Source organism: Hyalella azteca, unplaced genomic scaffold (genome assembly GCF_000764305.2).
Source record: "Hyalella azteca isolate HAZT.00-mixed unplaced genomic scaffold, Hazt_2.0.2 contig13457, whole genome shotgun sequence".
Taxonomy (NCBI): domain Eukaryota; kingdom Metazoa; phylum Arthropoda; class Malacostraca; order Amphipoda; family Hyalellidae; genus Hyalella; species Hyalella azteca.
In genome coordinates, this window is record NW_025943380.1 from 800,231 (window position 1) to 812,621 (window position 12,391).

The following is a 12,391-nucleotide window of genomic DNA, read 5'->3' on the forward strand; positions in this document are numbered from 1 at the left end:
ATCAATAATAACTATTTTGTCTATCAATCGTGACGATAATGACCGCTAACCAAAGCTGTCCATTACCAACTACCGTCCATTACCGTCTAATATTGTGGAGCTTCACTACGGCATTCGTTGGCTAACTTTCAAAATAATCGATTAAAGTAAAAAATTTGAATTTCTGTCGAGCGTGGAGGATCTAATGTTGATGTAGAGTTTTCCGACAAAAAAGCTGTCCAGAAGGTCACGTTTATATCAAATGAAGACTCGCACTATTTTTCGCACATATGATATCTACGATATTAGTTGTTTTATTTTTTATTATTAATTCATTGTATTATTATTATTTTTCATTAATATATTGTAATAATAAGCTACTCAGAGGGAGACAGCAGACATTAGGCACATTGCCATTTCAAGAGGTGTCGGACAAATTTACGGCCGGACTCGCGGTCGGTCTCGCGGCCGGTCTCACGGTCAATCACCAAATTCAATGACCAAGGAATATCTTCCAATCTAATGAACGCGGCTCGATGAAACTTGGTACACGTATTTATTATGACCTAACGGTAATATGTTTAACTCTTGAATTTTTTCATTCACCTTCATTCCTGAGTTATAGAACAATTCGGGCCAAAATTTGAAGTGACCAAGAAATTTCTTCTTAACTACTTAACAGATTTGAATGAAACTTTGAATATACAAACCCAACCTCCCAACGGTCATGTTTAGCTCGTGTCAATTTTTTAGATTTTTTCCTCGTTTGCGAGTTATATGGCTACACGAATACGGTTCTTTGTCAATCCAAATTTAGAATCGGCTTCAGAAATGTCAGTCGTTTCTCCGTATGTCCGTATAACTCACGAACGAAGGCAAAATCGAAAAAAAATTGTCACGAGCTAAACATCACCAATGGGAGGTTAGGTTTGTTGTTCAAAGTTTCGTTCAAATCTGTTCAGTAGTTTAGGAGAATTTTCTTGGTCACTGCAAATTTCGACACGAATTTCCGTATAATTCACGTACGAATGTGAAATGAAAAAAATCCGCAAACAAAGGCAAAACCGAAAAAAAATTGTCACCGGCTAAACATCACCGTTGGAAGGTTAGGAATATAGAATCTAAGTTTCGTTCAAATCTGTTCAGTAGTTTCAACGAAGTTTCTTGGTCACTGCAAATTGCGGTACGAATTGCCGTATAATTCACGGTTGAAGTAAAATGAAAACGAGCTAAATATCACCAATGGGAGGTTAGGTTTGTTGTTCAAATTTCGTTCAAATCTGTTCAGTAGTTTCCAAGAAATTTCTTTGTCACTGCAAATTTCAGCACAAATTGCCGTATAATTCACGGATAAAGTAAAATAGAAAAAATTTACTTGCTAAATATCACCGTTAGGTCTTGCTCAATGCGTGTACCAAGTTTCATCGAGCTGCGTTCATTAGTTTAAGAGATATTCCTTAGTCACTGAATTTGGAGGATTTGCCGTGAGACAGGACGCATGACCGGCCGTAAATTTGTCCGAGACGTCATTTTCAAGTGTCATTGCTATGGATAAGCTTGCCCAACATGACTGGCCTATAGCTGCATGTATGATGAAGAAAGCCAAGAGAATCTTATTCCTCGGCACGATCAAGTTATGCCACAACTCGTTAGTAATCTCCAAATCATTCTTTTGGTGTTCATTTCAAATTTATATCTAACGTACTTATGGACCTAGAAAGTTTTTCAAGTTCCTCTAATAGCTTTAGTAATTACCCTATAATTTTGCCGATCGCGGTTGATGTGTTAGCATAGCATAGAAATGTCGGCGCTGATCGAAGAACAGGGCCAACAGGCTTTATGTTGCCTGTCGCAAATTCTGGAATAGGAAACGTTATTTCTAACGATATTAAATATACTGCATAATAATCAATGCAATTTTATGACGGTCTTATTTTTGGTTATGAATCGTTCAAAAGTATAAGCAGTATAATGTGCTCTGCAGATTAATTATCCTAATTTATATAAAGAACCCTATAAATTATTTTTTTATCTATATTAAAGATCAATATCTGTTATGTATGCTTGACACTGAGCCCTAGTAAATAATTTATGAGTAGTGATTTTACTCTAGAACCAGAGATAAAGTTGCGCTGGATACATGCGTTTATGCAATGATAACAGCTTATTTCTTGCACAGTAGTAACAGCACAGAGGACGTATTTGCTACAAGCAAAATCACCGCGAAAATGGGTGTCTTGACAACATTATTTCAATGCGCTCAGTCGCCATTTTTAAAGGGCAGACAAATTTTCAGATGCCTTTCGTTAAATATTTCGACTCGTGTAGATTGTAGTGGCATTTTGTCTCCAGTTGCCACACCATTCAACAACGATGAATCAATTAACTTCGATAAATTGGCCGAGAATTTAGATGAATGGAATAAAACTGACTTGAAAGGCAAGTAATTTTTAAGCTTTCATTCATTTCAAGAATAACAGTTTTCTAAAAATATTTGTTATTTCTTCACTGGCAATTTTTTTCTCGTACTAAAATATAAAAACAAACGCTAAACAGTACTAGTAGCTTACCCACTAGACTTGAAAAGCTTAATTAAAATATTAGGTACTTGCCACCCATTACCCACCAGATTTACGGCACATAACCCGCCAGTCGACACTCAGCCACTGTCAACTTGTAAGGTCTTGTTACTCGTCCACAAAAATCTCATTAGCGGGCTTCCATAAAATCCCCTCCAATACAAGCGTAAAATATACGAAATTCTGGATACAGATAGGAATAGCATCAAGTCAACAAGTAACATTAGCCTAGGTAGGTAAGGTAGTAGTAGGTATATTGGTCACAGCCTCTCACAGGTGAGGTCAGAACTACCGGTAGGTATAATTTTGACATGGTTCTAAACTTCTATTGGTGCATAATGACAACAAGCAATTTTGATCTTGTTAGACACTGTTCCTTTCTCATTCAAAGGTTGGTATTATTACTATCAAATCTGGAATATCAAGCAGAAGTTTCCAAAAGGGATGAATGAAAATGATTTTTGAAAGGTGATTTTTGATGAGTTGCAGTCTTGCAGGCAAAAATGTATAAATTTTTTTTATCTATGTAAACTAATGAAAGAAATTGGGCAGACTACCACCCATAGAAATAGGGAAAAACTGTACATACATAAATCATGGAAATTTTATTTTACTTTGTTCGTGAATGGACTGGATGTGATAGCATATAGTGATGGCAAGCTAGATAAATTGGAATTGGTACAAAATAGAGTGGCGAGATTGGCACTAGGAGCCCCCCAGGTGGACTGCAGTAGAGGCCCTGAGAGGAGACATGGGTTGGAGTACCTTCAAGGAAAGAAGAATGAGCAGTTTTGAGGTATAAAGTGAGACTGGAGCGAATGGATGATGAACGTTGGGCTCGAAAGATGTATATGTGGAACATGAAGGTGAGCAAATGGGCACGCAGATGTTGGGTAGTGGTGCGCATAGTGACAAACCAGAGCCTTTTTAGAATCAGTTCATTTTTAATTTCCTCATTTACTCAAGATTTAAACCAATTTCTTAAATATGATAAAGCTGGTATCCATGATACTTTACTGGTCTACTTATAGAACTCAATAATGAACTTGAGGGAGAGTCTAAAAAACTCTCTGCTTTGCCACTATGACTGGTGCGTAAGTGTGGCATGCATGAAGCCAGAAGCATGGGTGCGCCAAAGGCCCGCTGGGCCAAAGGACGAATGGGTGGTGACAGTACGGGGTGCGATTGGGATTTGGGATAGAGTGGGATGAAAAAGAGTGGAAAAGAGAAATAAATGAGCGAGTGAAAGACTATGGGCTGAAGGTATGGAAGCAAGGAATGGAGGGAAAGGACTCTCTAAGACTGTATCAGATGAAAGCGATGCCAAAATATGAATGTACATATGTTTGATGGTAGTAGAGGTTGGGACCTTCTGTTTTGTGTTAGGGCAGGTGCGGTGCGCTAGGTGTGAATGGACGTACATACAGGTGGAATGAAAGGAGAGAAGATAAATGTTTTATGTGTGATGGGGATGAGAAGGAAACTGTAGAGCACTTGTTGATGGAATGTGGGGCGTATGAGAGAGAGCGTCAGTCTACGATTGAGGTGATTCTGAATGAGACAGGTGAGACCCAACGAGGTGGGGCATGAGAGAACAAGCGAAGAGTGGATGGCAATAATTACGGGTCGGTCTGAGGGAGCAACTGCGGCTATGTTTGAGAGTGTGAAGAGATATTTGGAAAACGTGTGGATGATGAGGGAGAGGAGGAGGATGATAAGAGTGGAGTCTTGAGTGGAGGGTTGACAGAGGGGAGGGTGGGAAGACGTGTGAACGTGCCAAATTGTTTTAGTACGTGGTTTTAATTTTTTGCGATTGTCAAATTTTTATATTTTTTCTTAGGACAGCTGTGAATATGGTATATTTGAACTTTTTTGTTAACATAAGAGTGTGAACTTTTAATTTTTTTTTTGATGCTAGTAAAAGTTTTTTTAGGCAGCGTGTATGACCGATTTAAAGGTCATGACCGTAGGTCACCACGCACCCCAATTCCAATTCCATGTCTTCTGCCCAATTTTCCAGCTTTACTTGATGTGGTGAACTTGTGAAGATAGAATAAAATTTAGTTGAATGAATAAATGAGTTGAATTTGTGAATATCATAATATGTCATGGTAGCAATGTTGACAATTAGACAACTTCATTAGAGGCTCTGAGCTGCTCATACTTTGCTATAAGTTATTAGTTTCATAGACTCTTTCATCCATGGTGAGTGGTAACCAACAAGGGACTTTAGAATCTGTATAATTTGATCCAGTAATTTTTCCAGTTCAATATTGTATAGAACAATGAAGGTACAGCCGTACAGATAGGGTCTCTGAGGCTGACATCCCACCCTCACTGGAACTGGAAGTGGGAAGGGCAACCAAAAACTCTTGTTTGTCACTAGGCCTTCATTCTACTTTTTTTCATTGCTTAATTTGTTGCATGGTAATATTTTTTAACTAGCAATCATTTTGGTTTCTCTTTGTTCTTACAAATTCAAGCAATCTATTGTTAATACTGCAATTAGATAATGAGGGTTGAAGTTTTAACCTCCAAATGCTCATTTCAGGATATCTGGTCCAAGGCAGCAATGGAGAGACAGTTTCACTGTCCACTGAAGAAAGGCTGCTGCTCATCAAGCAAGCCCGCACCTTCATTCCTAGAAACAAGATACTTCTTGCTGGAGCTGGGTGTGAAGGTTGGTAATGTTTATTCATTATTATACAAATTGACAGGTATTACACACATATATATATATTAGACAGTACAAGAATAATCACCAAATTGCATTTGAAACTTGAATAAAAAATGCATTGTAAATCCAGATGTCATCCAACTAAATCAATTGCATTGATAATGAGCCATATCACTTAGTGGCATATCACTAGCACTGTAAGTGTAGCACATATTTTCTTCTGATTTTTCTAAAGGTTCTTTATACATGTAAGTAATGAATATAGTATCAGTACCAAAAAGCTAAGAGCTAATAGTGGTTTTAGGCTTTTAGCAAATGATATTTTGCCATGCATCTATTGTGTCTTGTGCCATTCTAGTACATTCTTTCATACAATATATTAAGTTTGGGTGGTTCAGTGGTAACACTGGGCAGGGTGTCCTGGTGATAACAGTGCAGAGTAACAAAATAGGAGCACTGAGTTGCAGGTTTTATCCCAGCTACCTATGACTATTCTGGTCTGAATTGTCTAGGATATAGGATGGTTTAAGTGAATTGTGTGTTTAAACTCTCAAAACTGAGAGAATTCTGCTAAGTCTCAGGTTGGTAGCAGGTCACATTTGGCCTTAGTAGTACCGTACAGCATATATCAGTACCTTAATTTGTATTTGTTTTGGGGTTCTTGACATTAGCAATTGTTCTCGGTTATTTTTTAACACGTTTTTCTTAGCTTAGCTTCGCGTTTGTTTGTTGTTAACATTGACAACGAAAATTAGCCCACTTCTGATTGTTCTAGAGATCTGAAATTCGGCATGCAGGCTATTTTCGCCTAACAATTTCAGATACAATCATAAAAACTAGTAATTAGAGACCTAAATTGGTTTAATTGAGTAAAGTATATATATAGTATGACGTGCGGGCGCTCACGTTAAGTACGTTCACCATCAAATTTCCAAAATTTAAAAATTTGCCCGACACACGTTTTTTTGGGGCGAACCATAATTTATTTTCTACTTTTTAGTCCACAAGAAAAACGTGGTTTTTTTAAAAAGTTTTTTTTAAGTATTTTATTGAATGATTAAGATAGCCAAGCATTGATTCAAGTACCTAATTGAAATATTATTTGTGTTTAAATTGTTATGAATTGTCTAACTTCCTTCATTTTATGTCAGGTACTATGAACACTATCAAGATGTGTGAAGAAATGGCTGCTGCAGGAGCTGATGCCGTGATGCTGGTTTCCCCTTCATTTTACAAGTCTGGATTAAATGTTGGTAAATTATCCATAATTTTGCTCTAATTTCTGTGATCAAGATGTTTTATGATTAATTGACACACGAATTGATTGTGGGCAAATGTACCAAGGTGAATTAAAAAGTTGCAAATTATTCTTATTCGTCCGACAGAATTACAGTTAGTTTGAACGCTACGGATTTTAAGAAGCTGATAATATTTTTTGTTCTTTGATGCTCCCAGGACCGGTCATTGATTCACCACTATTCAGCCGTGGCCGACCGGTGTCCTCTGCCTGTCTTCTTGTACTCAGTGCCTGCTTACACTGGTAACATTTTCTCTGATGTATCCTTTGTTTTCAATATAGAACTCCTCGTGTCATGGATCTTGCTATTCTTCCTTCTATTTACATTTTTCCGAGTTCTAGATGTAATAATCGACACAGTTCACTTCCACAGTGTTTTTGCTTTATATTGATTTTTTATCTCTATGCCAAGAAGTTGGAAACACGATTCTTAGAGCAAATGAAGTTGTAACCCATGCTAACCCTGTGCAGGTGTAGATTTAAGTGTCGCAGCAATTAGAACGCTGAGTCAGCATCCCAACATTTGTGGTATTAAGGACAGCGGTGGTGATGTCACCAAATTAGCTGCTCTCGTTCACGTCACTGCAGGCAACAACTTCCAGGTGATAATTTATTTCTTGATTTGTTGTGATGATGCAGAGCAGAATACTGTACGTATTTTGCATCATCAAATCTTGGCTTGCTTAGTTTTTCTCTCCCACAATGGTTTACTGGCTTGCGCGATCTGGCGTTATAGGGGCTAGCAAATTTAGGATTCTTGTTTTACGTACTTCTAGAACCGAGTGTTAGAAGAGACCTGTTTTGATGCAGTGGAATGACTTACGGTTAGTGTATATATAGGTTAATTATGCCCAAGTCCTTTACCGTTTGATGTGTAGTCATTCTCATCACGTCAACCATTGTTCAATTTTCTCTCAGGTGCTGGCTGGATCTGCGGGATATCTTCTTGCCGCGCTGCACGTTGGTTGCGTGGGTGCCATATGTGGTCTGGCCAACGTGCTGCCCCGGGAGCTGTGCCAGCTTTTCGACTTGTTCGTCGCTACCACGTCTGGCACTGCCCACGCTGCCGCGTCTGAAGCCTTGTCACTCCAGCGACGACTAATTGAACCCAACTCAGCCGTGACCAAAACACTTGGAGTCCCTGCCATGAAATTCGCCATGGACATCATGGGTTACTATGGAGGCCCAACGAGATCGCCTCTCTTACCGCTACTTGCTGATCAGCAAGAGGCTGTGAAGACATTGTTCAATGAATTTTTGTAATCACGAGAGTTCGCACAACGCTCTTCTTTCATTCAATTTCGGAATTTTACATCTTGTCGCTGCAAAATGTTTTGATTAAGATGACCAGAAGAAATTCAGCGCCACTAAACAAAACTTCGAAAATTATTTCACTGAATGAATGCTGTTTCAGCTTTGCTGATCGAGTGTTATTGCAGTGACAAACGGTATTCCCAGATTCTTAAATAGTGTTTCGTTCCATTTTATAAATGAAACGAACCGATTCCCTAGTCAGTGCTTGTAAACCGTATGCATGATGAATTGCAGGGAACTATTTTGCAGAAAGTAAGACCTAAACATGTTTAGAATTTATTTATATATATATATATATAAATATTCAAGAGTTGCTACTTTTTGCATATATTTCTTTTTACATGAAGAACCTCTGATATATATCAAGACTAGTTATCTCCACAATAACGTGCCATGTTATGATTGATACTTAGATTAAAGCTCTCTGATGTTCCGCCCTTTTGGTCTATTCGGTAATTATGCTCAAGGAAAAATGGCAGATAAGGCTCATTTAATATTTTGCATGCTAATGTTTTGTACAGTCGTAAATTTAAGGTATAATTTTTATAACCACGGATCAAGATTGGTGTCATGGTTTTCCAGAAGCCGCCTCATGGGTTTCAGCGTTCCACTATTGTTCCTTTTGCGCCCCACTACAGAGCTTGCATTGTCTAACTGTGGGTCAAGTTGTTGTGTTGGCAATATTTCATGCAATTTATTACACTGTCACCCTCGTGCGGCGACTGACGTCTCGTGTAAGCGACCTTTTGCACGAGTGTTTTCAGTAGGCCGCACAATTGTGTCGTGTCGAAGATGAGGCCTAGGGTTTTCGGGTTGTGGTTGAGCGGCAGCACCTGATTGTTGATTTCCACTTACATGGGTGGCAATTGTATTGAGCTGTGTGAGGAGTGATTAGCGTGACTGTTGACTTGGTAGCTGGAAATTCGAGGTTGCGTTGGGTGAAGGTCAGCTCTGGCAGGTAGTTGTTGAGTTGTTCGGTAAGTCGTATGGTGTCGCGTCCGGTTGTGTATATGGTGAATTCGTCTACGTAAGAGATGAATTTGATGTTCGGCGGAGGTGGTGGGGCTTTGAAAACGTAGTGGTTGAAGAGTGACGGGGGCAGCACGGATTCTTGTGGTACCCCAGTGTGGCTGATGCGATGTTTCGGTTATGGATGCTGAGCTTATCTACATGAACGCTGAGCGTCCATGTAGATAGTTGGTGATCCAGCGGGCGACTGAACGGGGCAGGGTTGAATCGAGAAGATCGTTGACGAGTGTTCGATGGTTGACGATATAGAAGGCTTTGCTGGTGTCCAGTGCAGTGGGCAGGTTTCTTTTGGTTGAATCTATTGGTGATGTTTGTCAGGAGAACGAAAGCCGAGGTGGTAGAGTGTCAGGGTCTAAAATCATATTGGTGACCGGCAAGGGTAAGGTATTCGTTGGCGATTAGCAGGATGCATTTTTCGAGAACTTTGACAGCTTGGCAGAGGAAAGAGATTGGTCGGTACGAGGCGGCTTGGTCTTGTTTACCGGGTTTAAGTAGATGGATAATTTTAGCGGTTTTGTAGATTGCGGGTATTCGGCAAGCTCTGAGCGACTCGTTGAACATTTTGGTCAGGTAGGTTATTCCGTGAGGACAGAGGTGCTTTAGGTAGTGGACTGTCAAATGTGGGGCAGTCAGCCAAGTCGAGTCGTGAAAAGCCTGTTGAATTTTTTGGCCAGTTTCTTATAGTTGTTTAAAGGCTTTCCGTTGAAGGTGATCGCATCGCATGGGTTAAAGCTTGGGTTTTCTGTTTAGGGCTGCTATGGTTGTCCAGAGGCGTTACACGTTAGTGTGGCGGTTGAAGGTGTCGAGGTATTCTTTCCAGCGGCTGGTTTTGAGGTTGTTGGTGAGGCGGTTGATTTGGGTCATCATGTTGGCAATGGTTGGTGAAGAGGGGCTTGTTGAGCGGAGCGTGTCTCGTTGTTTTATGAGGTCGGTTATTTCTTTTGACAAGTCGGGTTTGCAGGTGATGTGACGGCCAGATGGAATGTTGCTTTTCCTTGCGTTGAGTAATGTTAGTCGAAAGAATTTTTAAGCTGCGGAGACGTCAGGCGGGAGGTCAGCTGTGCGAAAGACCTGTTTGGTTTCGAGGGTGAATATTTTCCTGTCAGCATTTGCAAAGTTCTTGAGTGTGATTTTAGGGGGTTTGGTGTTGTAGAAGTCAGCTTGCAGGGTGACGTGTATCGGTAGGTGGTCGAAGGCTAGAGCTGTGGCGGTGGTCCACGCCTTGTGTGAGATCAGGGTGTCCGAGGCGATTGAGATGTCCGGAGATGTAGGTTGTCCGTTGCTGAGTCGCCGGGTCGGGGTGTCCATGTTAAGCGTGCCGCTGTTGAAGTTACCGAGTTCGTTGGCCAGGTAGTCGCCACGGGCTTCTTGAATTTTTGAGTGCCAGAGTGGGTCGTCAGCGTTCAGGTCGCCAAGGATTATTATGTTAGGCACCTAATACAAGTAGATCTATTTGCTGTTGCATTCTCACCCGCTCCATGCGATACCTTCCACTTATAGGTTCTGAGTAATTGTGCCAAACGGTGCGCGATGAGTTGACTGTCCAATTGCTTTATTGCTGTCAATTTTCATATATTATCGTTTTTTAAGGTTCTTTTGTTTTTCATTCTTGGGTGCTATTTTTAAATTAAGCATTAGATTGAATTACTAAAAAATAGTTCAAACGCGTAAAAACTAAGAAATTTTTGAACATTCTATGTATATTTTTGAAATTATATGTTATGGGATATTTTTTCGGAGAATTTAATATTTTTTCTAAAAAATGAAAAATATATACGTACGGCTGGGCGAATTTATTGTTATCCTATGCGCTACAATGCCAGTTGTAGTGCCACAATCAGTTGCCACTTGCCACTCAGCAGAAACTGCTTAGTGCACGTACCTCGCCGCGCGGTCCTTAAAACCGGTAATATTGGTCAGAACTGCGATTTGTAGGGTTCGGTAACCGCATAATGACTACGAAGCTGTTTTGATCACGCTAGACAGATGTGCTTGAGCTTTCTTTGTAAAATATATCGTTTCTATTGAAGGCCGGTGACTAGAGCTACTGGTGAGGTTATCGACATTGGCTATATTGTGTCCAAATCAGTAGTAAATCAGAAATAACTACGACTTAATACATTTAATTTTGTAGCGAGAATATTAACTTGCTATGAATTGCCAAAAAATCAAATCTTTCAAATTAAGCCTGCCGAACGCTTTTGGTTGTTTTACAAGAGAGGTACTATATCTTGGATTGCTGAGTGAGGATCGAAACCCACAGGGAAACACCAGCCTGACTCGGATGAGATTGCATTTTTAGATTGGAAAGTAGCATTGCAACCTGTGGGTCAAACCAAATAGCCCATGTAAACGACACAATGTTGTATAAAATTGAAATATCACTCAAATTGATATCCATTAGCTTTTGATCACTTTTTTAAATGCACTATACGGGGTCCGCCATATTTATGGCAACGCATGTTTTTTTTTATTTCTCAATGGAACAAACAGGTGCATTGTTTTTTCATTGGATGAGCTAGTAGCCAAGAATTACCTAAACAACTCTCAGACATATTTATTCAATGTGACCACCCTTATTTTTAATGACGTCCTCCAATCTACGCGGGAAAGCATACAGGAGACACGCAGCATTTATTGAGAGATCAAGTCCCATTCTCGTGTCAATTTAGACTTCAAACTATCCAAAGAACCATGAAGTGTTCTGCAGACCCTACTCTCTAAAATAGCCCACACAGAAAAGTCGATAGGATTCAAATCCTGAGCTTCTTGAGGGCCATTAATTTTTGCTAATGAAAGCTGGGATATGACCCTGAATCCAGTTTTGGGTCATGTTTGAGCCATGTGATGGGGCAGAGTCTTGTTGAAAACTCCAAGGTGAGCCGTTGAAGTGTTCACGGGCTTAGTGTAACAACACAGCTTCCAAAATGTCCGAAATGTATCGCTGACTGTTCAATTTCACTCTTGAGGGGACAAAAACGAGTGGGGACCTCCCAGTGGCGGTTACCGCGGCCCAAACCACCACGGACATGGAATTTTGACGTCGTGTTGCTGTTTTGGTTGTCACAGATCAATCCCGACTCCAATCTCTGTCGTATGACGGTCAATGCTTTGTTCAATGTCAAATTTTTTCTCGTCACTGAACACCAAGTTGGGCAGCGTGCCATCCTCAATGAGATCCAGAATGTGCTGGCATCTTTCGAGCCTCATTCGTTCATGACGGTCTGTTAGTTCATGCCTTGTTTGCATCCCGTAAGGGGAGGTTTTGAGGTCATCTTTGAGCACTCTACGCATTGATGTCTGACTGACTCCTGCTTCTGCAGCCAATTTTGCAGCTGAGCGACGAAGGTTTCTCCTCAACTTCTCCTTCGTGTTTTTGACCAATTGTTTTGTTCGGATACTTCGTTCCCTTCCTTGACCAGATCGATTGCATGTTTCACCAGTTTTCTTGAATTTTTTTTTACCACCTTCCACACAATTTCACGACGAATTTGAAGCTATTATGCAATGGCTGAA

General features: G+C 40.2%; 1 protein-coding gene across 1 annotated transcript; it reads left to right on the plus strand.

Moving 5' to 3' along the window:
• The first annotated feature begins 2,161 nt into the window (after positions 1–2,161).
• LOC108672513 (4-hydroxy-2-oxoglutarate aldolase, mitochondrial) lies at positions 2,162–7,994 on the plus strand. The gene is made up of 6 exons (XM_018160194.2): positions 2,162–2,418; positions 5,110–5,238; positions 6,387–6,484; positions 6,691–6,775; positions 7,004–7,134; positions 7,451–7,994. The coding sequence occupies exons 1-6, from the start codon at positions 2,208–2,210 to the stop codon at positions 7,793–7,795; spliced, it is 999 nt and encodes a 332-aa protein (XP_018015683.1). The 5' UTR covers positions 2,162–2,207; the 3' UTR covers positions 7,796–7,994.
• The last annotated feature ends 4,397 nt before the right edge of the window (positions 7,995–12,391 follow it).

What these genes read in the sequence shown, in the direction of transcription:
- LOC108672513 (XM_018160194.2), top strand. Translation starts at nt 2,208, where the DNA reads ATGGGTGTCTTGACAACATTATTTCAATGCGCTCAGTCGCCATTTTTA. An exon ending in GAATAAAACTGACTTGAAAG is followed by an intron (nt 2,419 to 5,109) that starts GCAAGTAATTTT and finishes TGCTCATTTCAG; the next exon opens with GATATCTGGTCCAAGGCAGC. An exon ending in CTGCAGGCAACAACTTCCAG is followed by an intron (nt 7,135 to 7,450) that starts GTGATAATTTAT and finishes ATTTTCTCTCAG; the next exon opens with GTGCTGGCTGGATCTGCGGG.